This window comes from Gopherus evgoodei, chromosome 9, assembly GCF_007399415.2.
Source record: "Gopherus evgoodei ecotype Sinaloan lineage chromosome 9, rGopEvg1_v1.p, whole genome shotgun sequence".
In the NCBI taxonomy this organism is placed as follows: domain Eukaryota; kingdom Metazoa; phylum Chordata; order Testudines; family Testudinidae; genus Gopherus; species Gopherus evgoodei.
Window position 1 is genome coordinate 49,893,636 of NC_044330.1, and position 27,570 is coordinate 49,921,205.

A 27,570-nucleotide genomic window follows, 5' to 3' on the forward strand; every position below is an offset into this window, starting at 1 on the left:
TTGAGAAAACAAAGATAAAACTAACATGCACTGCCTGGCTGTTACTTACAAGTTTGAAATATGAGAGACTTGTGCAGAAAGATTTGGAGAACATGGATTGATGTCCAGTCCCTCTTAGTCCTAAGAGTGAACACCACCCAAAACCAGGGAGCACAAACAAAAGCCTTCCACCCACCCAAAGATTTGAAAGTATCTTCTCCTCTTATTGGTCCGTTGGGTCAAGTGTCAGCCAGGTTACCTGAGCTTCTTAACCCTTTATGGTTAAAAGGATTTTGGTTCCTCTGGCCAGGGGGATTTTATAGAATTGTATACAGGAGGGTTGTTACCCTTCTCTTTATAGTTATGACAAGGGTGTTTTGGGGTTATCCCTGGGTAAGAGCCTGGGGTTAAGACTGCAGTGAAGACATACCCGTACTTTCCCCTCCAGCTAAGGTTCATTAAAGTATCCTCAGTATCAAACATTCCCCTCAACTCTTGTCCTAAGTCTTATCACAGATCAGACATCATTTAGCCATGACCCTCCAAGCACCCTTCGCCCTGCCCTGACAGCAGTAAAGAGCAATCCAGGTGATCCACGGAATAAGTTTTTAAGGTGTCGCATTTGACATCCTAAATCACTAGTCCTTTCTGAAGACTTAGGTCATTAGCATTTATCACCTAGATCAAAAAGCACTAAGATGAGGAAGTAGCTGTGAGCTGGTAGCAGTGTTCTCAGCAGACGGCCCTAGACTCTAGTACTCACTTCCCCTGCTAGTACTGCACTAAGGAGCCCCATTTTTAGGCTTCCAGGGCACAGTACCAGCACCACAGATTGAGGCGTTTGCTCAAGGGTGGTGCTGAAGCATCTATCTAGAAAGCATGTTCGCTAGTTTGGTATTAGTATTTGATGGGCACATTTTAAACACTGAAGATTAAACCCTAAAATATCTGCATCGATAAAGTTCAGCATATTGGTCTTGTAATGAGTCAGTCCTAAGGCCTGACAAACCATCACCACCACCACCCACCCCCATCGTAGCCATCCTTTGAGAGCTCTTGCATGTTTGACCATTGAACAGGGAGGGAAGACTCCTCTGGACTGAAAAACATGGAGAACATTTTAGCAGAACTTTTGTACCCATGGAAGAGCCCCACTGCTGCACTCTGTGGTCTCAGATACTCTCTTGCAGGGTGAAAAGTAGTCTCTCCTAGGAAATATGGACAGTCAAATGACACCCAGTGCTTAATCTCAGATTAGTTGCCAGTTACATAGACACAGCTGGTGACCCTGAATGTTTCTAAGTGAAACATAAGATGTTACAAATAGGATAATGCAATTGCAGTACAAGCTTTCCCTTTGTTTTAGTGTTGTTACCAGGACAACAAGTTTTACACAGTCTGGAGAGGCAGGGAAGAGAAGGCAGGATATGTCACACACTTTCCCTTGATTTGGGGTTACACAGCGATGGGAATCCAGCTCTTGATGTAAGGACTTTTACAATTGCTCTCTGAAAGCAAGTCACTGTTTTCACTAGTGATATTGACACCTATGTGAGTTCAATAGCATGGGACAAGGCTGCCCTCTGGTGTATGTGCACCAAACTGATTCAACAGCAGGGATAATAAAGTGTAGATTGTCCTACTTTCATCTCTTCAGCCTGTGACAATCTTTGTTTCCCTGCTCCTATAAATTGTGGAAGATACCCCATATTATTCTGAAAATAAGATTCTGACATCTAAGAGAGAAAGTGCTGTTCTTGACAGTTTTCTTTCAGTTTCCAAACATGCCATATCGGGATAGTCAAGGTCCAAATTTCTTGATCAAAGTATAGTCGAGGTCCATACTCGAGAAAAAAATAATAAGAAAACAACTATGATAATAAGTAGTAAATAAAAAGATTTTGGGGTCCATTCAAAAGCATCTGGCGGTCTAGATTTGGCCCACGGTCTGCTTGTTGACTACTCCTGTATATGATTTCATGTCCCATAAGCCTACACATCACTGACATATCATCACATGGTTTACAGGATGGGATAATCTTTTCAAGTGTTTTACTTGTAAGTGAAGAGATTTTCATTTTGCAGACTTACATAATCATTAATACTATTTCACACATGCTTTAAATATTTATACACCAATTAAAGTGTTACAGAAATACTGAATGTTTCAGGGGACTGGAAGCAGGCTAGAGATGCTCATTTTTAAGTGACCAGTTCAACTCCAGTTCTTTCTGGTAATGGCTGGAAGTTGTAGCCATCTGACCACTCTTCAGTAATCATTTCCTATCTTAGTGGCCAAGTGTTCACATTCTACACAAACCCACCATATGTGCCAAAGTCATATAGCAGTCTGTGAGCTCAGGTCTGGATTTAAGCTTCTACAGCCCCAGATCTCACATTTCAAGTCCTTTTACAGAATCAAGAGAAACCAATAAAGTAAGAAGTAGGTCTTATCACCTCTCAATCTTATGTCAGGTGGAACCATAGGACTCTTATGCCCTTTCTGTGACATGAGGTAATGTGCCATAACACAGTTACTTGCAGGCAGATTGAACAAGGTAAATTGCACTATCAGGTGTACTTGTGCCTCCATTGTCCCTCACTGCTCCATAGTCTCCTGGTATGATACTTTTCCATCTCAGTTTCTTCTTTGAGTGGTTGGGCGACACGGCCTTCTGGCCAAACAAAGCGTACCTCTTTTCTGGGGTAAGGAAACTGAATCCATGCAATGTTCTCTTTGACCCAGGGGAATTAAACCATGAGGCTTCTTTCCCACCCTCAGACTATATAGGTGGTCTTTTTGGGCTTCAAGTCCACACTGTACCAATTGTCACAGAAGTTTCCTTCATCTGCATTCACCACAAAGCCACTGTCTTAATCCCTCCATACAGGGCTCACATGGTCCTTTATCCAAAGCACGCCTGCGGACACACACACAGAGGGTTCCATTGCCCCCTTATCACCTCTAGGCTGCCTGCCCAGCTATTTCTAAGCTCTGGTCCACAGACCTTTCAGACTTCTGCACCAGCTGAGAGTGCTATTGCTGCACCCAGATTCTTATTGGGGGTGGGACCTTTCACCAGTCTTTCCTCTTCCCTGGTCTCTCCAAGGAGAAACTTCCAGGTACTCCCTAGGTGTATGGTCCCAGCCCCTTGCCCAGCAAGCCTTGCTTCCAACCTGCAATCCCCCATTCTCTGAATTCTAGTCCCTTTGAGGGCCAGTGGACCATGTAACAGACAAATAACTGTGAATCCACAGAAGGCAGCATGAAGAGAAGAGAGATGCTCAAGTCTCCTTTCAGCATAGGAAGCCTGACAAAGCCCTGCTGGAAAGAGTAGGCAGGGCATAACCCAGCAAAGTGAGAAGGGTAACACAGACACAGGTTTACAGTTTTGAATGTAAGTGACTAAAGTCAAGCTACTAATTGAAATCTACCTATTTTTAAAGGCAATGAGCATGACAAAGGCCAGACTATTTTTATTTTAGGGCCTAACGTAGACTAGCTTTGAATATTTAAGTCAAGGCTTTTGAAAATTATGCCAATGTAGTCATTTCTTACCTTGCTCTGTTTAACAGCGTTAGTATTGTGGTCCCAAGATGACTCTTCAGGTACCACAGAAACATAAAACTTACATCTCATTTTATTTTGCAGCGGATAGTTGTCAGGTGTAATCAGTGTGTAACTTACCAATCCCAGGTATTTTTTCACCTATCGACAATTCCGTTTCATTTGGGAGCGAGAGAGTCATCTTCTACCACGATGTTCTAAGGTTGGAATGGCAGAAAGTTTGATTTAAGGAAAATAAGGTCACTTTAAAATGAGAGTTTATGCCAAGGATTACTGTGATGAGGGGGGGGTGGAGGGGTGCATCAAGCCATGCCAGGGAATCAGGGTCCCCCTGCCTTCTATGTATTGCTAAAAGGGGAATAGGGATCCCCTGTGGGGAGGAAATTGAGCACTATTACTTTATTTTCCCCTTTCCCTTGCCGCAGTTCCAGTGAGAACAGAGGATGAGACACAGCAATTCCCGTGACTGAGGGGAAAGCACTACAAGAGAGTTCAAACAGAGAAAAGCACTCAGGTCCTGACTGCCTATTTATGCTACTGCATTGTTGTGCCAGAACTTATCTGCACTTCCACTGGGGAGGAAAGTCTATCAATGTCCCCTTCATTCAGGTCATTTTATTGCACTCTTCCCTTCAAGCCATTTTGTTTGCTAGTAATGATTCAGAAAGAGCGTTGTTTCCTCCAACACACAAGAAGATATAATATTTCCAATATCTACAGAACAGGGCCTGGGAAAGCTTTCAAGGGTAAGAGTGTAGCTTCAGGAAAGATATATATCACAGCAGGTGGTTAGTACTCTGACTGATCAACCACCTTAACTACACTGTGAAAAGACGGTCAGCTCAAAGTTAGCAGATACTACACAGGTGGCGGATACGCAGTCTTCTGTACGAGTTTTGTCATTAAATATGTCTGTTTCCCAACACATTGCCGAAAAGCATGATTTATGTTATGCAAAGTCACAGCAAAAACAGAGTTTAATCTTCAAGATGGTTTTCCAACTACCTAAGATATCAAACAGCACCCAAAAAACAGTACAGAAAACCAACCCTCTATGCCAATTCAGTCTTACAACCCTCTGAAGACTTTAAAAAAAGAGGCAACTAAACTCTCATACATAGAGAGAGAGGAGACAGACCCTCCCTTCTACACAGCTGCCTGCACCCTCTCCTGAGGGCTGCTAAAAAGCAGACATCTCTGGCCCTACCCAAGGAAAAAATGTTTAACTGTTTCTCTGCCAACCCAGGGCGAGGGTCTGCATAGCCTGTCACTCTCCAAGACTGGGATTACATGCAGCCATTTAAAATAACACACTTAAAAAGTGAATGTAATTTCCCCTGCTTGCTGGGTGAAGAACCCCTATGTCTCTGCGAGCAAGCAGAAAAGTTTTCCATCTGTTTTTGCTAGGGATCCCTCTCATCCCTGATCGTTCCCTTACCTCCTCTCCAATTTCTCCTCCAAGGTCCTACATTACAGGCATCATTTTTCTGGCAAGCAGGCAGGGACAAGACTTCCTTTGTAATCTGTCAGTAACATTGCATGCTGTTTCATTCAGCCTTGCAGATCATAAAGGTTACACAAATTTTTTATTGATAAGAACAGGCACAAATATAAGAACACATCATCTTCTTTGACCTACACCAACTGTTTGAACCTTTCTCCATTCCATTCTTATCCCAGAAATCCCCACAGCACTTTAAGCCTGAAAAGATGAGCAAACCTGCTAAACTAAATATGTCAGAAACCCCAACAAATTGTTTTCTTCCCCTTCACAAAAGTCCTGAGAAGTCACATCACAAAGTCATTTAAAGGCTATACCTGTCATCAGATGTGCATCCCAATCCTGAAAACATTTCTGTATGTGTAACTCCACTAGCATGAGCAGTGAACTGATTTCAGTGAAACTACTCATGGTGGCAATAAGCATCCACATAAATGTTTGCAGGATTGTGGCTGGGATCTGAAAAAAAGGATAAAGGATTGATGGAGTTTCCACAAACGTAAATTCAGAAATTTGGTACAACTCTCATTCTTCATGGTCCCTGTGGTTGTAATGGTCTTACCTTCATGGCCTGCTCACGTGCTAATCCTAGTATATTGTAGGTTTAATGCCCTATGATAATTTAGTAGCTCTTTCCCAGGATTCCATCACTGCAAACCCAGTTAAACCTTAAATCTATATTATTAGAACAGTAGGCTTTGGAGTTAGATCATTGTCATGTGGCCACTTTGTAGAGCTTGTGGCTAGGACCAGGCTACAAAGGGGAAGCTCATAGGTGCTCTTCTGTTTGCTATATCATTTTTATACTTTTATCACATGCCAAATATTGCTCCAACAGTGTGGAACAGAGACAGTACTATGTTCTTTGTCTTCTGTGGTGAGAATCTGTAATTTAAGGTGTACCTTGCCTCACCTGGGGATAGTATTCTATCCTATACCAGCTGTGTGCCCCCTGCATTAGTTAGAGTTAATGGAAGCTGCTGGAGAGTATATTGCTGTGTGGAATGAAACATTTCATCTAGACCTCTGGGTTTCATATAGTCCCTTTTGGTATTGTAGCTATGTTGGTCTGTTGTAGTTAAAAGCTAGAAACCTTATAGTAGATCTAGGTAGGGAAGCCAGGGGAGAGAGTCATCATGTAGATTTTCAGGTCCATCTTGGTAACCCTAACCCTAGCACGGGGAGCCCTAGTGACCCCAGGTACAACACTAGTATGGAAACACCTACTCTTAGTAACTCTAATCCTGGAGTGAGAATACCTACTGGACACAAGCCTAACTCTAGCATGGAGACCCCAACCCTTGGTAACACCAATGGAGAGATGTATAATAAATGTATTCCTAGCCCAGAGAGACCTAGGGACCCCAGGGTAACACAAGTCTGTATACAAGTTCAGAGTGACTGCTGAGAATTCAGGTATGATCAGTTTCAGAAAACTGCTGATTACAAAATACTTTAGAGTGACTGATGACCAGTCAGGGATGAAAAGTTCACAAACGTTAATTGCAAACAAGTTAGGAATAACTGCTGACCATTTCAGCATGATCAGTTCTCAAAAAAATTTTTGATCCACAGCTGAGCCCTTTGCCTCTTGTGCTAATGGAGTTACTGATAGCAGTAGTACATTGTAATCCTATGTGTGGAGTAGCACTAGAGGGGGATGGGACAGTTTGCCAGAGGTTTTTGCTGACAGCAGAGGAATGGTGAAACTCAGGGATCTTGGATTACATTCCTTGCATTGGAGAGGAGTGTGGTTTAGTAGGACAGACTTTTCTGCTTGTTTCTCCCACTCTTGACCCTTTAGGCACCTTCCTATCCAACCTGTCCCTGTCCCAGCTCTGTCTCTTCCCCATCCCTAATCCCAATCTCCATTTAGGTTTATCATCACAGTCCCAGTCTCTTTGTCCTGCCTGTATTAGTGTCCCTCTCTGGACTACCCATCCCAGGTTCCCCAGCCATCATCCCCCAACCAGTCCCAGGTCCCTGCTTTTGGCTCTTCATTTTATCTGTCCTTTCCCAGCCACCCACTGACTTCCACTCATCCCCACACCCTCTCTCTCCATCCCCACTGTCTCCAAGTCAGTCTCTCCCCAGGCTCCTCATCCAATCTTACTGCCCTCCTAACAACTGTCTCTTTGTCTGTGTCCTTGCTTGGCTAGTTCCAGTCTTCCACCCAACTCCCATCTGATTTCAGTCTCCCTCCTCATCCTCTGGTTACTAGTTTCCTAGCATTTTCCGTCCTGGGTCCCAGTCCTCCCTTTCTCAACTTCCAGTCCTAGTTCCCACTTCACTAGCTTTCCCAATCTCCCCAGACCCCTGCAATGCTTCTTGTCCCAATCTACTCCCCTACTCATTCCCTCTCCCTCAGCCTGGCTCTTGTCCCCTCTGCATTCTATTCAGACAGCTTCCTCCCCCATACTACAAGGCCTAGCAGGGAGACAGTGAGTGCAGAAGAGAGATATTTTCCCTGCTCTTTGTTTGGGCATGGCTTAGACAGCCAGAGTCACAGCTTTCCAGGACAGATTTCCCTCATGCTGTAAGTATGGCCTACAGTCTTTGTTCCTAAAAGTATACATTTATATTTTGCCATTACAATGCATAATATTTACTTACACCCAGCTTTTCTGCACACTTGGCTAAGAATTTATTTTATGATCTCAGGAGCAGGAGGTCAAACCTACCTCTCATTGGCATGGAGCATACCTCTGCTCAGCAGTAGCAGATGTTGTGGACTTACAGGTTGGTTTCCTGTTGCAAGAGAAATCAGTGCTATGGAGTCTTGGTATTATCTTAGTGTAATTTATTTATTTATACTATATACACAAGTCCTGGAAAATAGTTGGCTGCAACCAGCATTCAGGAAATCCCCTACTTTGGAAATCTTGGCCTAGACACCAGTGCCCAGCTCCCTTGGAGCAGCTCCACCCTGATAAGTGTTCTACTTCAAGAGATCAAGGCAGAAAGCAAATTCTCCTGCCTTAGCAGAAACTCCCCTGAGAGAACCTGAATCACAAAACTATCAATACAACATTTCCTCAAAGACTGTACTGCTCAAACACTGAGTCTTACAAATTCTTTTTCTGTGTGTAACAGTGCACTCTGGTGACTCCTGCCAGAACATTATGCTCCTGGGCCTGTTACACCGCTCTAACTTGGCCTGCTGGGCTAGATTTCCTGGGCAAAGGGCCCCTATGTGTCCAGCCATTCCACCATCTGGAGGACATACCAAAATTAGTTGGTTATGTGAAAGGGATAGTCTTGCCACTGTTCTCTTATGAGATCCAGATTTGCTCAAGGTTGACACTCATATAAAAGTACTAGTACTGGTATTAAAGGTGGTCCCCCTGCTTTTAATTCCTCCCCCACTTTAATGATTTAATTATCCTCTTCTTGCTCATCATCCATGGTGGGAACTCTAGGACTTCTTGTTCCAGATCAAAGTCGCACATTATTTAGTTTGTGTTCTAAAAAAGACAAAGAAAAAACCCAAACAAACCTTTTCTAACATTTTCATTTCACAGAAATGTTTGACATTTTGTTCCATTTGGACCTAACCTAATTTAAAAATGTGAAAATTTCCCATGGGACAAATATTCTGTTTCCAACCAGCTCTGCTTATAACTCAGCCAATTTGGGTGAATGTTTGCAGAAACAGCAAACAGCAACTCCGTGATCCCAGGGCTACCACTCTGCAAAATTTCAAGGGCATCTCAGAGAAATGGTTGTAAAAGTTATTTAACATGAGCAAAACCCGCATCTATTTTGATCCTAACTCATGCTCTGAAATGGATGAACCATTTTTTCTGAAACTTTCACAAAACAATCATCCTCAAACAGAGATTCAGCATGGAAAAATTTCAGCCCAAACAGATTTTGGTAAAACTGTAAACTAAGTCTTATAATGAAATATGTTAGATTCAACTAAAGGCATCACTATGTTGACCATTGATGGTGATCCTGACCTTGGAGGGTTTATAGTTTAGGGTAAATATAAGCTATCTGTTAAGCTTGCATATAGAAATAATAATGCAAGTTATCGAAGCTGTAACAGGAAGCAGAACCACCAAAATATCCCTATTAAAAGTAGGCTTGGCCATAGGTGGTGGAACTAGGGGTGCTGCCACACCCCCTGGCTTGACGTGTTTTCTATTATATACAGGGTTTACAGTTTGGTTCAATGACTCTCAGAACCCCTAATATAAAAATTGTTCCAGCAGCCTGGGGCTAGGCTTTAGCTCTTACGCATTAAGTTTCTATGACTTAGATGAGGCTTAGAAGTTTACAATTGGTGTAACATAGTATGAGTATTATATGATTGACCAAAGATTATGGAATGCTTGACCTGATGTAACAAAGTTTATCAGTAAGCATGTTGTGGTAGTTTACCAATGAATTTGGTGATAAACAGAGTACACCCCAAACAAACACATAGTAGTTTCTTAGGGGCTTTTTTCAGTATCAAAACAATTGGGAAAGGGACTGATGCAAATGGTTGGGTTAACTGTTGGAACTGTAATTATGGTTAACTGGAACGCCAAATATGAACAACCAGAACCCTAAATATTAATATGGGCTGAGACTTGACTTGATCATATATGGTCCCAGAGGTACATGGGTGGAATGGGAAAAAGTGTATAAAACTTTGTCAACCTCATCCCTAGCTGAGATACTGGGATGATAACATGGGACAATTGGATAGGAAGCCTGTCCCAGCACCTTCCTCGCTGGGTGAGCTCCATTTACCTATTCTTCTCTCTTTGTTTCTAATGGTCTCCATAAGGTTGCAAGTATGCACAGTGTAAGATTGGAAGCATGGACAATGCACAAAACCACTTTATTTTACTTATTTATGCGTATGTATATTGATTTTTCTATTATTTCAATTATATTTGTCTGTATTAACTAAAGATCTTAAAGATTTTGTGTATGCTTCATCAGTTTCATCTTCTTAATTAACTAGAAGTAGCTGTGTGAATAAAGAACCTGAACCCTAAATCTAGGGTGTACTGTGAACCCTAGATTAATCACAGACACAACTGCCAGCTCCACCTTATATTTTATAATGCTATTTTTGTATTTATTAATTTAGCAGTGAACAAGTAAACCATAAGATCTGGATCATTGCTCTGTTGGATGATTGCAAGCACTGTGCATGTGATGTGAGTAATATCATCAACTGTTGTAAATCAACAGTTCTATCATATCATCTTACAGCAAGTGAAGCCAATGTAAACTTTGTTATTAGCTTCAATAAGAGCAGAAATAAACCTTTAAAATACCTGGATTGCTGCTGGCTCAGCAGACTGAAAATAGTTTATGGAGCCATTCACTTCAACTTTCCATTTTAGCACAGTTTGGCAAAAAGCACAAGTAATGATTATGGGCAAATTTTCATACTTGGGTAACATTTTGGCACCTAAATATTTATTTCAAGACCACACATTAAAAAAGCTATACCAACTTTTGCCTTAACAAGTGTGTGACAGAGGGTCTGCCAATAATTTATATTTCATGGCAATGAAAAACTGAGATAAAAGGTTTTAAACAGAGGTCTGGATAGACTGGATACACCGGCACTCAGTCATCTGTGGAAGGCTGTGCTTGAATTTGGCATGAGAGAGGCTGCATTACTCATTGTTTAAATATATCTCCTCTGCTGGCCATCTCTGGCAGGATGGATTATGCATTTGTTCACCAGGCTTTACTGTGTGTGGTTGTATCTTGAGAAAATTGGTTTGGAAAACAAGGAGAGCTGCCTTGGATTGAAGGGAGAGGGAACATAATGAGTGTATGCGAGGCGGGGGGATAGGAAATAATTCTCTGGACACAGCAGCAAGGTGGTGTCACTTTGGCCAGGGAAGTCAGAGACTGGGCTTGCTCTTTATACATGTGAGAGCTTCCTTTTTATTCTGTAACTAAGCAAACAGAGCCTGCCTCTCTGGGTTTGGGAAATTACCCAGATAAGGCATGTGATGGAAACTGCTGCTTTTAATTTAATCTGATTCTCTGTCTCTCCCTTTGTCTATTTTAAACAAATCTTTTTTCCTCAGAAACTACTGTCAGGGAAAGGGGGTGTTTCATGCTGTTCAACCTAAACATGAGTGAATTTCTTCAGCCTCAAGAGACACAGAAGGCAAATCTGTGTCTAGGAGTAGAGCTTGTGCTCCAAACTTGAATAAGAAACATGGGCAGAGGTGTCCTCTCTGAGGGAGGCACATTTCCTAAGGCTAAGTGGGCGCACACAAGGGAAGAAACCGAAGATTCAAGGAGAAGGCATGAGTCAATAGAGGGGTGGATAGCTAGGTGGATTTGATGCTTATGAAAGTGAGGCAGTAATAGCCGTGGCTAGAAACATTTCTGAGTTAAAAACATCTGAAACTAGCTTTTAAGTGCATTTCACTCTGACAATTCCAAAATAGCCTCACATCTTCCTTTTCATTTTTGCCCATGAATATCTTTTTCTAGTTTCATGTGTTCCAGCTTTCAGCTAACAGGGAGTTTTAGGACCAAGTCAAGGATTATTATGGAGATTCTGACAGCATCTTTACTATTAGAGCACAGAGAACATCACTTTATTTATTTACTCTTCTCCCAGCAGATATTTAAAGAATTATAACCATATACATGTTAAAATTCTCACTTATAAAATATTACATGCTTCAACCAAGTAAGTATACTGTTACTATGGAACATGAATTTCCTCCTTCAATGGTGAATGTCAACATATGACTTTCTTGTTGCCATAAAATATTCTACAGGTGCACTGTCCAGAATGACTAACAATAGTGAATCCTTCTGTCTCAATATTATGTTATAGAAGGAGGACTATGATAGAAAGACTCCTATGACAGAATTCTCTATATCTAATCTTAGCAGCTACTGCATACCAGCTGAGAGTAAATCTAAGTTCACATATTGAAACATTTTAAATTATTTAACACAGTGGGACAAATTCGTCTCTGGTACAACTCTACTGATTTAAACATTATTATGTCAGGTATGAATCTGGCACATTTCTGAACAAGAAAGTTAGTACTCTGTCCACTCTACTAGACAAAGGACATTGGTAAATGAACATTAACATCGACATTGTGGTGCAGAAACTATTACAGTAAAGACTACAACAAATTGACATTCATTTAATGGAAGAATCCAGTATCTCCTGATAATCTTGCCTTCCTAAATTCTTCCAGGACAGCTTATAACATGCCAGGAAAACAACACTAATCATAATAATGGCCCCTCCAATGAAGTCATAAATGCTGGGAAAGATGCGTAGCACTGCGAGCTGCAGAATCATGGCTATCACAATCTCTAAATGTTGCACTGTGCTGACCAGAGCTGGGTGAAATTTATTCAAGGCATAATAGACACCCAGGAAAGCCACAGTAGAACATATGCAGATGGCAATGAGATAGCTCCAGGTTTCTCCATCCAGTGGGATAATTGGCTCTTGAAGAAAAAACATGGTGGAGGCTCCCCACGCAGTTCCAGTCCAACCAAAAGTAAACAGTGCAGTCCACATACTGACCCTATCTTTGATTGACTTGTAGACTATCATGGAAAGAGCTGTAGTTAAGCCTGCCATAACTGTCATGGTGTAGCCAAAGGCTTCTTTCCAGACACTGAGCAAAGAATTTTCTTCATTAACAATGTTGGGGAACATGACCAGGCAAACACCAAAGACACTACTAACTACTGTCATTATGTCTATATAAGCCATTCGTTCATCTATTAGTAAAAAAGCCAAAATGGCACTAAAGACAGTGGTGGTTGCTCTCCACATAATGGTCCCATTGCTTGGGGGTACTATAGAGAAGGAGGTGTAAGCACAGGTAATGGAGATAACATTGCAGACACCATAGAAGAAGAGCTGCAGTCTATATCCTTTTGGTCCAAAGGGGTCCTCGTGGTAGTAACACACAACAATGACAGATAACGCTTGTATGACTGAACGAATGAAAATTAGTTCTAGAGATGGCACTTTGGAACGATCAGAAACAAGTCTAGTTATCACAGCCACACACCCATGAGCCAAGGCAGAGGCAAACAGCACTACCCAAGTCTTTCTGGACTGAAATATGCTTCCTTCTGTAAAATTCTGGCGTTGTCCAGTCTCATTGGCTTTCGTCTCTTGGGCTGGGTGAGGTTGGCTATCTATAGTCCCAAAGAAGGCTTTTCCTTTCCTTTTTCTGTCACTCAGCAACCTTTTCTTTGGATTGTCCTCCATAAAACTTCCGATATCTTCACTGATTTCATCAGAGCCCTCTTCTCCAGGTTGGGGATAATGTGATGTATATTTCACTGTCACTGTGTTGGGATGGATTTTAACTCGTTTTTTGACTGGACATTGTTTGGAAGAAGTATCCATTTCCTCAGAGAACTAGGTCTGATATTTAAAAAAAAATTAGTTTTATTCAACCAATACTGTAAAATTCATTTGCATTGCAATCTTTTGACCATTTACAAATTATTGGCATGAACCTAACCAAGTTGCTCTTGTCCTCAATTAATTCTCTCTATTTTTATTTCACAATGGAAGTTGCTCAGTATCTTTGAAAACCAAGTCATTTTTAGTTAAGTGCCTCAATATAACTTTAGGGCCTAACTTTAGGCACTCACTTTTGAAAATGATACCTATTATTACATTGCTTCTTAAAAAGAGATATGCAAATTAATAACAGTTCTTATTACCCAGAGAAGAATTTCCTTGTTGGACCCTTCAGGTCAGTTAGTCATTCTGTAATCATTAATGGTTTTATTCTTTACCAAGTTCTAAGGGGCAAAGAGAAATACAAACCGAAAATGAAATTTGGGTTAGAGAAGACTAGAGCAATTTTTGCCAATTCAGAGTGAAACAACCCAGAGACAGACAGATGGCATCACTGAGCACTTCAATGAACTAGGCACAAGGACCAGAAAAATGTTAAAAGTACTACAATAAATTTTCAAATTCTCTGAAGCTGTTTTTGCATATTATTATTTCCAGAAACTGTTGACTATCAATTTGTTTTTCAAAGGAACCTCAGTTGGACAAAATGACTAAGAAATTTTATGAAAAGAAGCTGTCCACTCCTTGGCAATGTAGAGGACAACAAGTAGATTTTGCTACTTTTATGAAATGACAGAGATAGCAAACTTATATTCAGGCTGCCTAAAGTGAACATTTGCATATTGTTCCATTCTACGTCACCTGGATGCCTCATTTTTCACCCAACATGGTTGAATGGTTACATTTATTCTATAAAGAAGAAAATTAATATATTAACAGGTTTTCATCTGAAGAGACCATTATGATCTCTATCAAATTTGATTTCCTGCATGACACAGGCCAGAGAATTCCAACCAGTGATTCCTTCCTTCCGTGTAGGAAACATTTATTTCTATTTTATAAGTAAACATATCAAACCCAATAACTCATGTTTGCACTAGAGCATGTCTTTTAAAGTCACAGATTCCAAGACCTGTATGATAATTCCTAGAGCAGATCTTTTAGAAAAACACCCAATTTGGTTTAAAAATACTCAGTGATGGATAATCCACGACAACCCTTGGTAAATTGTTCCAGTGGTTTATAACTCTGTTAATTTATGCCTTATTTTTAATCTGAATTAATCTATCTTCAAGTTCCAGGCACTGGATTGTGTTCGAGCTTTCTCTGCTAGACAGAAGAGCCCATTAATAAGTATTTGTTCCCCATGTAGGTATTATAGATAAGGCTGCCAGGATTTGATAATGGTTAGTCTTTGGTAAATGTTGATTTCACCTGACACACAGAAATAGACAAAGACACCCATCTACAGCAGTCAGCAAGCACAGCCTCCCTCTCCCCTAGCACCCACATGAATCCAGTGTCCATGGTTCCACAGCCATGCAGTGAGCCCTATACAGCCTCACTGTCATGGCCCATTTTATTCAATCACTGGCCAGCAGGGCCATCCCTACCCATATGCAAACTACGCAGCTGCGTAGGGCAGCAGGAAATTTGGGGCACCAAATTTCCTGGTGCCCTACACAGCTGTGTGCTGCATCCAGCTCCAGCATCCAGCTCTATCCCCAGACAGCTGAGCTGGCCCCTCGTGGGCTGCACACAGCAGGGCCCAGGAAACTGCCTCCGCCCCGTCCCACCCCTGCCCCTCAGCTCCTGCCCCTGCTCTGCCCCTGCCCCCTCTCTTCCCACCCCAGCTCTGCCCCACTCTGCCCCTTCCCCCCAAACCTCATCCCCTGAGCTATGCGTCCCCCCCACCTTAATGTCATGCAACTGAGAAAATCAAAATAGTTAAAAATAAAAAAGCTTTAAAATAAACATTGATGTTAATCATTTGAAGTTACAAAAATAAATAAATACATTTAATTCTGCCAGGCCTATTTATAAAGACAAGGTGGGTGAGGTAATATCCTTGGAAGCACTGAATTCTGTTGGTGAGAGAGGCAAGCTTTTGAGCTTACTCTCTGTGTGTGTCTCTAATATCCTGGGACCAACACAGCTACAACATTGCATACAAGCCGCCATAATTACAGTCTGTAAGTCACCCCTTAGCCTTCTCTTTGAAAAGCAAAACACATTGAGCTCCTCACATTTATCACTAGGAGGTATGTTTTCTAATCCTTTAGTCATTCTTGTGGCTCTTCTCTGAACCTTCTCCAACTTATCAACATCCTTCTTGAATTGAGGGTACCAGAACAGAACCGAGTACTCCAGCAGCTGTTTAACCAATGCCAAATATAGAGTTAAAATAACCTCTACTCTGTGAGACTCACCTCTTTATGCATCCAAGGATTGTAGTGGCTCTTTTGGACACCGCATTGCACTGGGAGCTCATGTTCAGCTGATTATCCACCACAACCCCCAAATCTTTTTCAGAGTCAATGCTTCCCAGGATAGAGTCCCCCATCCTGTATGTATGGCCTGCATTCTTTGTTCCTAGGGGTATGCATTTACATTTAGCCATATTCAAACACATTATTTGCTTGCACTCAGCTTACCAAGTGATCCAAATCACTCTGAATCAGTGACCTGTCCTCTTCAATATTTACCCCAATTTTTGTGTCATCTACAATGATGATTTTATGTTTCTTCCAAGACATTGATAAGAATGTTTAATATCCTAGGGCCAAGAATCCATCTCTGCGATACCCCATTGGAAACACACACACTCAATGACTATTCCCCATTTACAATTACATTTTGAGACTTATCAGTTAGCCAGCTTTTAATCTGTGTAATGTGTGACATGTTCATTTGATGGCATCCTAACTTTTTAATCAAAATGTTGTGTGGTACCAAGTCAAATGCCTTACAGAAATCTAACTATATTACACAAATACTATTAGGTTTATCAGTCAAACTTGTAATCTCATTAAAAAAAACAAGTTAGTTTGACAGGCTCTGTTTTCCATAAACCCATGCTGACTTGCATTAATTATGTTACCCTCCTTTTAATCCTCCATTAATTGAGTCCTCTAACAGCTGCTCCATTATCTTTCCTGGAATCTATGTCAGACTGAGTGCCCTATAATTACCCCAGTCATCTTGTTTACCTTTTTAAAATATTGGCACACCATTAGCTTTCTTCCAGTTTTCTGGAGTCCTCATTGTTCCAAGACGTATTGAAAATGAACATTAACAGTCTAGTGAGCTCCTCAGCCAGCTCTTCTAAAACTCTTGGATGCAATTTACCTGGACCTGCTGATTTAAACATGTCTAACTTTAGTAACTGTGTTCAACATCCTCCTGAGATACTGTCATGGACCAGGCCATGGGTGGTCAAAGCAGTGGCAGTCAAGCCTAGTGGTCAGAACTGGGGTCAGTGGCTAGGAACAGCATCAAGGGACAGTGCTGGAGACAACAACCAAGGGTCAGAGCCAAGGATCAGAATAGGAGCCAGGAACTGAGCAGGGCTGGAGAAAGGCTGGGAACAAGGCAAGCGCAGGAGGTCAGTTGGGTCAGAGCCAGGACCGGCGCTACAGTATTTCGATTTAGCCGCCGCGCACGCCGCTCCCGTGGCTCCGGTGGAGCTGCTGCAGCCATTTCTGCAGAAGGTCCGTTGGTCCATGGCTCCAGTGGAGCTGCCGCAGCCGTGCCTACAGGAGGTCCACCAGAACCGTGTGGGACTAGCGGACCGTCCGCAGGCATGCCTGCGGCAGCTCCACCAGAGCTGTGGACCAATGGACCCTCCACAGGCACGACTGCGGCAGGTCCACCGGAGCTGGCTGCCTCCCCCTGGCAAAATGCTGCCTCCCGAAAATCCTGGCGCCCTAAGCGATTGCCTAGTTCACCTCAATGGAAGTGCCAGCCCTGGTCAGAGCCAGGCAAGGAGGCAGACAACTCTAGCCTGCTACAGGACTTTGGACCAGACTCTGATCTGTGTGGCATCCTGCCTCTGGAAGAGACCAAGAGTTGGGAAGAGCTGCTGGGACTGCCATCCACCACTTACCCTGTCTATCCACCACTTACCCTGAGGAAGCTGAGGACCTGCAGACTATGGAGCCACACCAATGGACTGTGGTAGGAAGTAACCAGGGCCGGCACTTCCATTGAGGCGAACTAGGCAATTGCCTAGGGCACCAGGATTTTCGGGGGGGCAGCATTTTGCCGGGGGGGTGGCAGGTGGCTCCGGTGGACCTGCCACAGTCGTGCCTGTGGAGGGTCTGTTGGTCCAAGGCTCCAGTGGAGCTGCCGCATGCATGCCTGCGGACAATCCGCTGGTCCCGCGCAGCTCCGGTGGACCTCCCGCAGGCACAGCTGCGGCAACTCCACCAGAGCCGCGGACCAACAGACCCTCCACAGAAATGGCTGTGGCAGCTCCACCAGAGCCGCTGGAGCAGTGCGCGGGGCGGCAAAATGGCCGTGCGCCTACGGCGCAAAAAACTCTAGCACCAGTCCTGGAAGTAACCCAGGGGAGCCAGACATTAGTCAGGTTGTGATGTCACAGTATGATTCAGCATGTTTCAGCAGGATTCCCACTGTCCTAGTGGTGGGATCCCCTGGCACTTTTAGGACTCTGGGCTGGACTTAGTAGAGTAGGGATAGCCTGGGTCCCCCCAACCCTCTACTGCTAACCCTGGGGTGGCAGCTGTGATGCCTTTATAAGCTGTGATAAGGCTTTATGGAAATATGCTTATGAATGTATATATATATAACATAACTAGAATGTGTTTTATGCTACATATGCCATGTAACATATTTCTGTAAAGGCCATGATTTACTGAATCTATTAATCCTATTTGTATATATGCATCATTTTTGTATTCGAAGTTATGAATATTGGCTGCATACTTATTTGATTCTAAGTAGGCTGTAGTGAGGCAGCTGGTCAGTATTCTCAGTAAGTGCCCAATCAACACTTAAGCCAACAATGAACTTGGAGACACCAATCCACATCTGGGCTTTCCCAGGAATGTGGCTTGGCTGGTAAGGAACTCACTCATGCATGGACATGTGACTTGCCCAGGTAATTCCAAAACTCCATTTTGTAGCTGGACTTTGCATAGGAGAGATGAGGGGATCTCCACCCACAAGAGAAAGTCTATTTAAGCCCAGGGAAAGCCCCTCCATTTGGTCTTGGGCTGGCTACAGAAAGAGCCTCTTCACCCCCCAAAATACCTGAAAAAAACTAAAACAAAGGACAGTAACTGCAAGGGCTGTAAGTAATTGCTGGATCCAGTCTAAAAGAAGATTAGTCTGTAAAAGGAAGCATTCTGAAACTGGTGAGGATTTTATCTGTATTCAGTTAAATTAAACATAGACTGGTGTGTTTTATTTTATTTTACTTGGTAATTCACTTTGTTCTGTCTGCTACTACTTAAATCCTACTTTCTGTATTTAATAAAATCACTTTTTACTTATTAACCCAGAGTATGTATTAATACCTGGGGGGGGGGACGACAGCTGTGCATATCTCTCTATCAGTGATTTAAAGGGCAAACAATTAATGAGTTTACCCTGTATAAGCTTTATACAGGGTAAAGCTAATTTATTTGGATTTAAACTCCATTGGGAGTTGAGCATCTAAGTGTTAAAAACAAAAACACTTCTCTTAGCTGTTTTCAGTTACGTCTGCAGCTTTGGGGCAAGTAATTCAGACCCTGGGTCTTTGTTGGAGCAGATGGGCATGTGTGGCTTAACAAAATAGGGTGCTGGGAACCCAAGCTTGGCAGAAAAAGCAGCGGCAAAAGTAGTCTTGGCGCATCAGGTGGCAGCTTCCAAGACAGGTTCTGTAATTTAACCTGTCACAGCAGCCTTCTCACCCTAGGCCAGAAGGCCTGTGCCTTGTTCGTGACTGTTCCAGCCAGAAGACTGCAAGCCCCTAGACTGTAGTCTCTGTCTGCCTTACCAGGAGGCTGCACTAAAGATTCCATATTGTTCTTCCCCACCCAGGGATTCAGAGCCTAGACTGTGTTTACTGCCTGCCTGTGATGAATGGACTAGGCCCAGAGGCCCCCTGCAAGAAGCCTATTGGCTCTGCCTCACTTTGCCCCAGAAAATAGCAGAGGAGAAGTCCTCCAGGTGACCTAGAGTGGTTGCAGAAAAGCAGACAATCAGAGGGGATGTTGGAGCAACCAATCAGGGGTGGAAGGGCCAGATATAAGGAAGTAGCAGAGGCAGAGCAGTTAGTTACTGCCTGGAGATTGAAGAGAGAGAACTGGGAGCCTGGTTGGCAGAAAGAGCAGCAGGACTACGGACAGTTCACTGTGGGTAGGACTGAGCCCAGGGAAGGCTGCTAAAGATGGGGTGCCTGTCTGGATGGAAGAGCAGGTGGGAGCATGGAAAGGTTAGTGTGGGCAGGCTGAGCCCAGGGGACTGAGACTGGAATCTAGCCAGCCCAGGTGTGGGTACTGTGATGGACTCTGCTGATCTGATTGAAGACTGACTCCAGTGAGGGCTGCTGAAAGGACACCAAGTGAGGGTACTGAGATGGGCCCCTGTTGGGCTACTCTGGGGTGGGAGCCTTGGTGCTATGACCCCATACCAGAGCTGTGAGAAGGAACTACAGACTGTATACCTGGGAAGTGGGGGGGACAGTGTGTGTGACTTGACCAGAGGGCTGAGTTGCTGAAGACCTGCCAAACTACCATTAGCTGGGGGGGCACTTGCAAGAGGCAGGTGCCACCCTGTTGTAAGAACTGAAAGAAAAACAGGCTCCCACCCAACCAGAAAGGGGGTGCCTGCAAGAGGTAGGTGCCACTCTGTTCAAAAACTGAGTGATTGTAGGTATGTAGTGGCCAAAACAGGGGCGCTCATGAGAGGTGGGTGTTGACCCCATTACACTGCCTTAGCCGGAAGGCTTAGGCTAAAGACTACCTATTGCTCTGCCCAGTCCAGAGAGTCACAGCCTAGACTGTTTACTGTCTGCCTTAGCCAGGAGGCTTGAGCTAGGGAAGTGCTGATTAGCTTTTGTTTATTGCCTGATGCAGCAAGTCAGAGTGGCCTCCCTCTAAGCCTGAGAGAGCCTGAGACTGAGGGACCACCACAGATGCAATGGGCCCAGCTCCTCTGTTTACAGAGGTAGCTGGAGGCCAGATAAAGGCATGGGGGGTGGGGCTAGACTTAGCCCATATTTGACATTTCTGCTCTACCTCAACCAAAAGCAACTGTGCTGGATGCAAGAATCACTAATGATGCTGTCTGACCAGGGTGTCAGCATACATCATCACAATGCTCCCTTCTGGTCTGAACTTGTGACTATAGGATTGCTGGGAAGGAGGAAAATGGGTGCACACTGTGTAGAAACCCCGACTCCCTCTCAGAATGAAGGTGTGTGACAGTGTGCAGTGAATGGACTATAGTATCCACCCTGACACAGGGCAGAATGGGATTGTGTGACTAGCCCATTAAGAGGAGTTTGACTAAGTCTGGCCATCCAGACGAAAGAGACTAATAGGGAACTCACAGCCTTCGGAGAGGGAACAGCTTTGAGTCTTGTATTGTGGTTTTAGTGCCTATTACAGTTTAAAGGGATACTAGTCTGCTACAGATGTACTGTAGCATAACTGGTACTGGACAGGCCTATTGTACACGCTGCAGAGAAGCCAGCCACCAAATGCATCAGATGATAGTGAAAGTCTTATGGGGCCTCTGTGGTCCCCATACCACTCCTGTAGTGGAGCTCTGTTACTGTGGTGAGCCAAAGGGAATGATTTGCCCAGTCTGAGTTTGCATGTAGGAAAAATATCATCTTAATCCTAAACTGAGAACATCTGATACAGAATTGGTGTAAGCAGAGAGATGCAACAGACAGGTGAAATTCACACCCATCAGCCCCTCCACCTCAATTTCACAGAGTATTGGGACCACTGTATCTGTGTAAAAGTGGATCCACAGCCCCTCCCCAGACTGCCATGGACCATTTGCAGTTTGTCCCAAACTGACCTTCTATGCCAGTCCTGTATGGGCCATTCCAGAGGGCATCTCCATGGTGTAGACGCCCCTGCATGGCCACACAGCCAGCTGACCCTCAACTCATTCTATCAGGCTTACAGGGCAGGGAGTGCTTCACACCCAGTCCTGTACCTAGCACAGATCTTGCCCATGTTGCATATTATATACAAAATAGGATTTTTAATTATTTCAGCTGGGTTGCACTAGGATAGAAATTACAGCGTTAGAGCCATGGAAATTACATGGGTCTGAGTTTAAAAAAAAATCTGTCTTCTAAAAATGGTAACTCCCCTACATATCCCTGCATCCTTTTTTTTTTTTTCTGCTTAATACATGTATTACTGCCTAATGAAAGCCACACACTGGTCACCCTAAACATTAAGATGAAATTGTCCACAGTGACAAATGAAATATTGTCTGTATGGTGAAATAATGAGTGGCATGATAGTTTAGTAAAGAGCCTTTCTCTGATTTTTGTATTGAAAAATTTGAACAAGAGCAACAAATATTTTCCAGTGAAATAAAACAAAATGAAGATCTAATGGCAAACAGTTTTGTTTAATTATAAGAATATAGAAAAGAATTAATTTAAAAGCATAGATTAATTATTTTTAAAGGAACTTATGTCTTTAATTCTAATTGTTTACTTTATGAGTTTAATAAAATAAATGCTGTTTTTGCTGCAGTGATGTGTTCCATATTAAATGTCATCTTTTTAATCACAATTACACATTTAATTTTGTTCTTTTTAAGAAGTGGTGACTTTCATTTGTTGGCTAGGTCACTTTAATGTAAAGTAAGACCAGAAAAGAGAACCACCAGATATATACCCTCCAAAGAAACAGATCCTGAGCATTCTAGTATATTTTAAATGGCAACTTGTTCTAGAAATAGTTAGCTAATATTGAATTTGTGTATGTAATTTTTGGCTATTATGGGGACTCTACATACAAATTATTGCATAACAACACTTTAATTTCAATTAAAGTTAATGTTCATATTGGTAATTTGGATAAAATCTCAGACTTTATATTACAATCAATGTATCTTGTGGGGAAAAGCAGGCAGATATATTACTAGACTTAATAGTATTTCAAGTTTCTAAAATAGTGGTAATCGAATGGAATTTTACTCATACCTTGGTGGCAAGTAGGTACTTGTTTAGACAAACTGAGATGGATTCAAGAAGCTCCAAACTTCATAAATTAAAAATCTGTTGTGGAAAGTTGATTCTGTGAGCAGATTTACACTACACTGTCAGCAGAAGCACTGTGTGCATTTTTGTCAGATAGTCTAAATCTACCCCCTCTCCGCCAGCAAATAAATCTGGATATTTGTCTCTTCCGCCAAAAAGAAGTAAGATTCAGCATCTGCGCTTTAAAGCATCCTTTCCCTTACGGTTCATAGAACTCTTTACTTTGAATGCGTCAGCCTTTCTCATTGAAATATAAATAGATCTTTGTTCAGAATTTAAATATCAGTAAGTGTCTTAATCATAGTCTTTGCCGACAAACATATGAATGTAAAACTATCAGATCTTACTGACTGTTCGGGAACTCTTCCAGCCTGCTAATTAAAAACGCTACAATGATTGCTAAACTCAGCCTATTCTGAGATTATCTACAGCTTTCTCCATCTGCTCCCATTCTTCACACCGGCTTTAGGAGGAAAATATCCTTGTCTTGTGATATCCTGGAATTAGCCATATTTCTTTACAGAGCAGATTAGTAAATCCTAGAGCCTGGGAGAGAAATGAAAGGGCTTCGATCTCCCTGTACGCCGCAGAGCTAAAATGGAGAGGACAAAAAGGGGGGTAAATGCAGCCCACAAGCACAAACCCCTCTGAGCTGCTGAATGACGGCTAGAGATATTTTAGTACCTTGAACACACAGCAAATGACTTTAGCGCTGTTCTCTAATGATACATAAAGCGGCGTTACCAGTCCTGGGCTCAGTGTGCCCTGGACTGCGCTCTTATCCATTTACCATTTTTTTGTTTATTTTTATGGAACCGGATCGATTGAACTCGCTTTGAGAAGTCTTCCAATGAATCCATATCTGGTCTGAACAAACGACCGCCTCCAAATCTCTTGCCTTGTAAAGCGCAGTGAGCATTAATAACAGAGGCAGGAGGTGGTTACTTGAATGAAGTGACCCTGTATAATAGCTGGGATGTCTGCGTTATCATGCAACAGACCAGTAAATACTATAAGGAAAAGGGGGGGGGGGGTGGAGGGGAGGAAGAAATCTCTATTTACCTCTCGCTTAGAAGGAGCCGATCAAGTCCAAACAACGATGCCTTGAAACAATGAGGAGGCTGCGTGATGTTAAAGGAAAAGAAGGGAGGAAATCTGTTCTCCAGAATTTGTCAATCCTTTCATCTTTCTCACGCTGTAAGAGCCCAGAAGGCAGGACAACGCCATTAATCCCAGTGTAATGTGAAGTCAGCAACACAGCCTGGCGTACTCCAGAAAAGGGTGTTTGCAGAACTAGACCTGGATCTCCTTTCTCCACTCGCCCTCTTCTCTCTGCGAAGAGGATCCTGGAGGAAAAGACTGAGGCGACAGCAAAAGACTTAGGAGAGAGCGACAGAGCAGGAGCAAGTGAGCATGCCCAGTAAGCACAAGGGCATCTGACAGTTGTATCAACATTCATTTTTATTTAATGTTAGAGAATGTTACTTACAGTAGCTTTTTTTTGCCTGGATTTTAAATATCTTTAAATTGATATAATACTTATTCGGATTAAACAACCGGGCTCAGTCAAGGAGAAAAAACAATGAAGTGTAGCTTCAGAAATCAAAATGCATCTGGTGTCCAGGGCTGAAAAGATTATGGTGTGCCGTTCTCCAGTTACAAAATATGGGATTTTTTTCAATCATTTACATTGGCATGTTTTGGCAGATATATAAACAGTAAGATGTCTAGTAACAGCCTGCTGTTTGTATAATTCCTGTTCTGTTCATTACTACAAGTCTGTCTGATAAAGGAAATGTATATTGATATGAAACTTCTGTAAGACAGTCCCACACAACATTCTGATTAAAGAGACTGAGGCTCTCTTGTGCTAATATGGTGCACATGAAAGGGATTAAAAACTATCTGACAGATGAAATATGGAATTGTTAATTAGGAATCATTATTGCTTAGGAGTGTTTCTCGAGGGACTCTAGGGATTGATTTTCAGCCTAACCTTCTTTAATATTGATGCTTCAGAAGGAAATATTCAAGTTTACAGATGATATCAAGATGGGTCATATGGTAAATAATGATGCCATCCAGAGAAATCAATATCACTTTGTAAACTGGAGTAGGGGGAGGGGAGAAACCAACATATATTTTAATACAACGAAATGCAAGACCATTAATCTAGGAAGAAAGAATGGGGGCCATATTTACAGGAAGGGGGGGAGGGCATTTGTATACTGGAAAACAGTAACTCTGTAAATAACTTGGTGTCCTGCTGGAAAGCAACAGAACATAAGTTCTCGGTGAATGTGATCCTTAGGTGTATGAGAAGGGAGATATCAAATAGGAGTAGGGAGGTGGTATAACCTCTGTATACAGCATGGGTGAAGCCATTACTGGGATACTGTGTCCATTTTTCCTGCTCACTGTTCAAAAAGCAAGATGAAAACTTAGAGCAGACTCACCTCAGATCATTCTTGTGGATCTTTGCTATCAAATGCCTGTCCCACAGTGAGTTTGAGTTAACTCAATCTGATTAGTTTATTGAAGAGAAGGTTTAGCAATGACTTGACTGTGATCTATAAGCACCTTTATGGGAAGAAGATTTCTGATAATCTAGCAGACACAGGCTTAACAGGATCCAATGACTAAGGTGAAGCCAGACATTCAATCCAGAAATAAGATGCACATTATTAACACTGAAGGTAACTAACATTCAGAACAGCTCACAAAGGAATGTGATGTATTCATCACTTGAAAACATTACCTTGAAACTGGATGTGCTTTTTAACAAATATATTGTAGCTTAACCAGAAGTAATGGGCTTGATTCAGGGATTGCTGACTGAAATTCTCTGGCCTGTGCTAGACAAGAAGTCAGACTACATGACCATAACAGTCCCTTCTGGCCTTAATATCTATTAATTTTATAGAAGAGATGCTATATACCACATACATGCTTCTGCAGCCTTATGACAAACTGCAGAACCAAGAAGTCAGTGTGAGCTGCCAGGTACTCAGTGTTTAGGAAAGAACAATGATCAATCTCATGTTGGTGATCAATTTGCATAGTTTGGGATTTGACCACACGAGATAACATCAGGATAAAGCAGGTCACTACAGAAACATGAAGACCACTTCAAGAAAATAATTGCAGCTAACTCCTGGGTAGTAGTAGTGTGGTGTGTTCCTGTAGAGAAGCTAGAAATTGGACAATTTCTTCTGATTAGTCCAAGTAGACTCCTTGACAATTAAAGCATGCTTGAGTAGCCATATGAAGCAGTCTGCTAGTTAATTTGTCGTAAAATGGTATGGAGCACAACAGATGTGCTAAATTCTATTTGAAGCTCAACTTCTGAAAGTCTTTAGAACAGAATTGAGGTCCATTTTCATTTACCATCTGTAACAATAAACCAAATTGGCTAAATGAGGTATGAAGATGTCCAATATTTTGTCTGGATGTCACACTTAACAGTGAGCTTCACTGACATGGTGCTCAACTGTCCAAATTCATTTTCAAATGCTTTGGAGTGTCTGCCTAGTATTTCTTTAAGATTTCAGGATGTTTTTTCATGATCACCTTGATATCAATTCAATTTGCCTTGAGGATCTCAAGCCAAGGTTTGCCAGATAAAGTGGATGCTTTCTTTCAATCACATACAAGAGTAAAATGACTGATTGTCCATCTAGTTGAACCTGGAGTATCCCTTTTGGGAATAACTTTCCCTTTCTAACCCTGGAGACAATGCTGGAAGGAATGAGATGCGGGTGGGAAGTAACCCATTGCTACCCTATGATGTCCCTATTGTCTGTCAACCATTCTTGGCCAGTCTCGTCCAGTGTCTGTGCCTTCATGGGGTGCAACACCTGTGTCTCTGTCTGATCTGTGACCTACCATCACTCCTGACAGGGTGCAGGAAGACCAGTATCGTCCCTTGCTGAGGAAAATGTGGGAGGCAGTCCATGAGTTGCTAAAGGTGGTGATAGCCCTAGGGGTTGTGGAGGAATCCCAGAGTGAGTGGAGGAGCATCATTATTCTAGTACCTAAACCAGACGGTTTGAGGTTTCTCATTGTCTTCAGGAGGGCTCTAGCTTTGACACCTACCCCATGTAGATGAGCTACTAGAAAGGCTGGGGAATACCGAGTTGTGAGGGTTCCCTCCCCATTCTGAGCTCTGGGGTACAGATGTGGGGACCTGCATGAAAGACCCCCTAAGCTTATTTTCACCAGCGTAGTTAAACTTCCCCAAGGCACAAATCCTTCCTTGTCCTTGGATGGGTGCTGCTGCCACCATCAAGTGAGTTAGACAAAGATTCAGGAAAAGGACCACTTGGAGTTCCTGTTTCCCTAAAATATTCCCCCAAGCCCCTTCACCTCACCCCCTTCCTGGGGAGGCTTGAGAATAATACACCAACCAAATAGGTAATCAAGGTGAGCACAGGCCATACCCTTGAGTTTTTAGGACACTAAAAAACAATCCGATTCTTAAAAAACAGAACTTTTTTACTTTTTTCTTTATAATAAGAAACACCTCTGTAAAATCAAGATGGAAAGTAATTTTACAAGGTAAGATTCAAAACATGGAGGATTCCCCTCTAGGCAAAACTTTAAAATTACCGAAAAAAAAAAAAAAGGAATAAACCTCCATCTTAGCATAGGAACAATTTACAAGATAAAACAAAAGATAATCTAACACATTTCATTCCTATTACCCTAAGATTACAAATTGTAAGTATGTCTACATTATGGGATTATTCCGATGTTACATAAACCGGTTTTGTAAAACAGATTGTATAAAGTAGAGTACATGCGACCACATTGAGCACATTAATTTGGTGGTGTGCGTCCATGTACCGAGGCTAGCGTCGATTTCCGGAGCATTGCACTGTGGGTAGCTATCCCATAGTTCCCGCAGTCTCCCCCGCCCATTGGAATTCTGGGTTGAGATCCCAATG

The 27,570-nt window shown here is 42.5% G+C and overlaps 1 protein-coding gene across 2 annotated transcripts; it reads right to left on the reverse strand.

The window, feature by feature from the left end:
* Positions 1-11,487: 11,487 nt before the first annotated feature.
* Positions 11,488-24,019, reverse strand: SLC35G2 (solute carrier family 35 member G2). Of its 2 annotated transcripts, none has more exons than XM_030575360.1 (2): positions 15,810-15,916; positions 11,488-13,437 (listed from the first exon to the last, which is right to left on the reverse strand). In XM_030575360.1, exon 2 carries the CDS (start codon positions 13,417-13,419, stop codon positions 12,184-12,186), a length of 1,236 nt encoding a protein of 411 aa, XP_030431220.1. In that variant the 5' UTR covers positions 13,420-13,437; positions 15,810-15,916; the 3' UTR covers positions 11,488-12,183. The 2 variants fall into 2 exon arrangements, with proteins under 2 accessions (XP_030431220.1, XP_030431219.1); XM_030575359.1 differs by lacking the exon at positions 15,810-15,916 and adding an exon at positions 23,687-24,019 and having other exon boundaries at positions 11,489-13,437.
* Between the last annotated feature and the right edge of the window lie 3,551 nt (positions 24,020-27,570).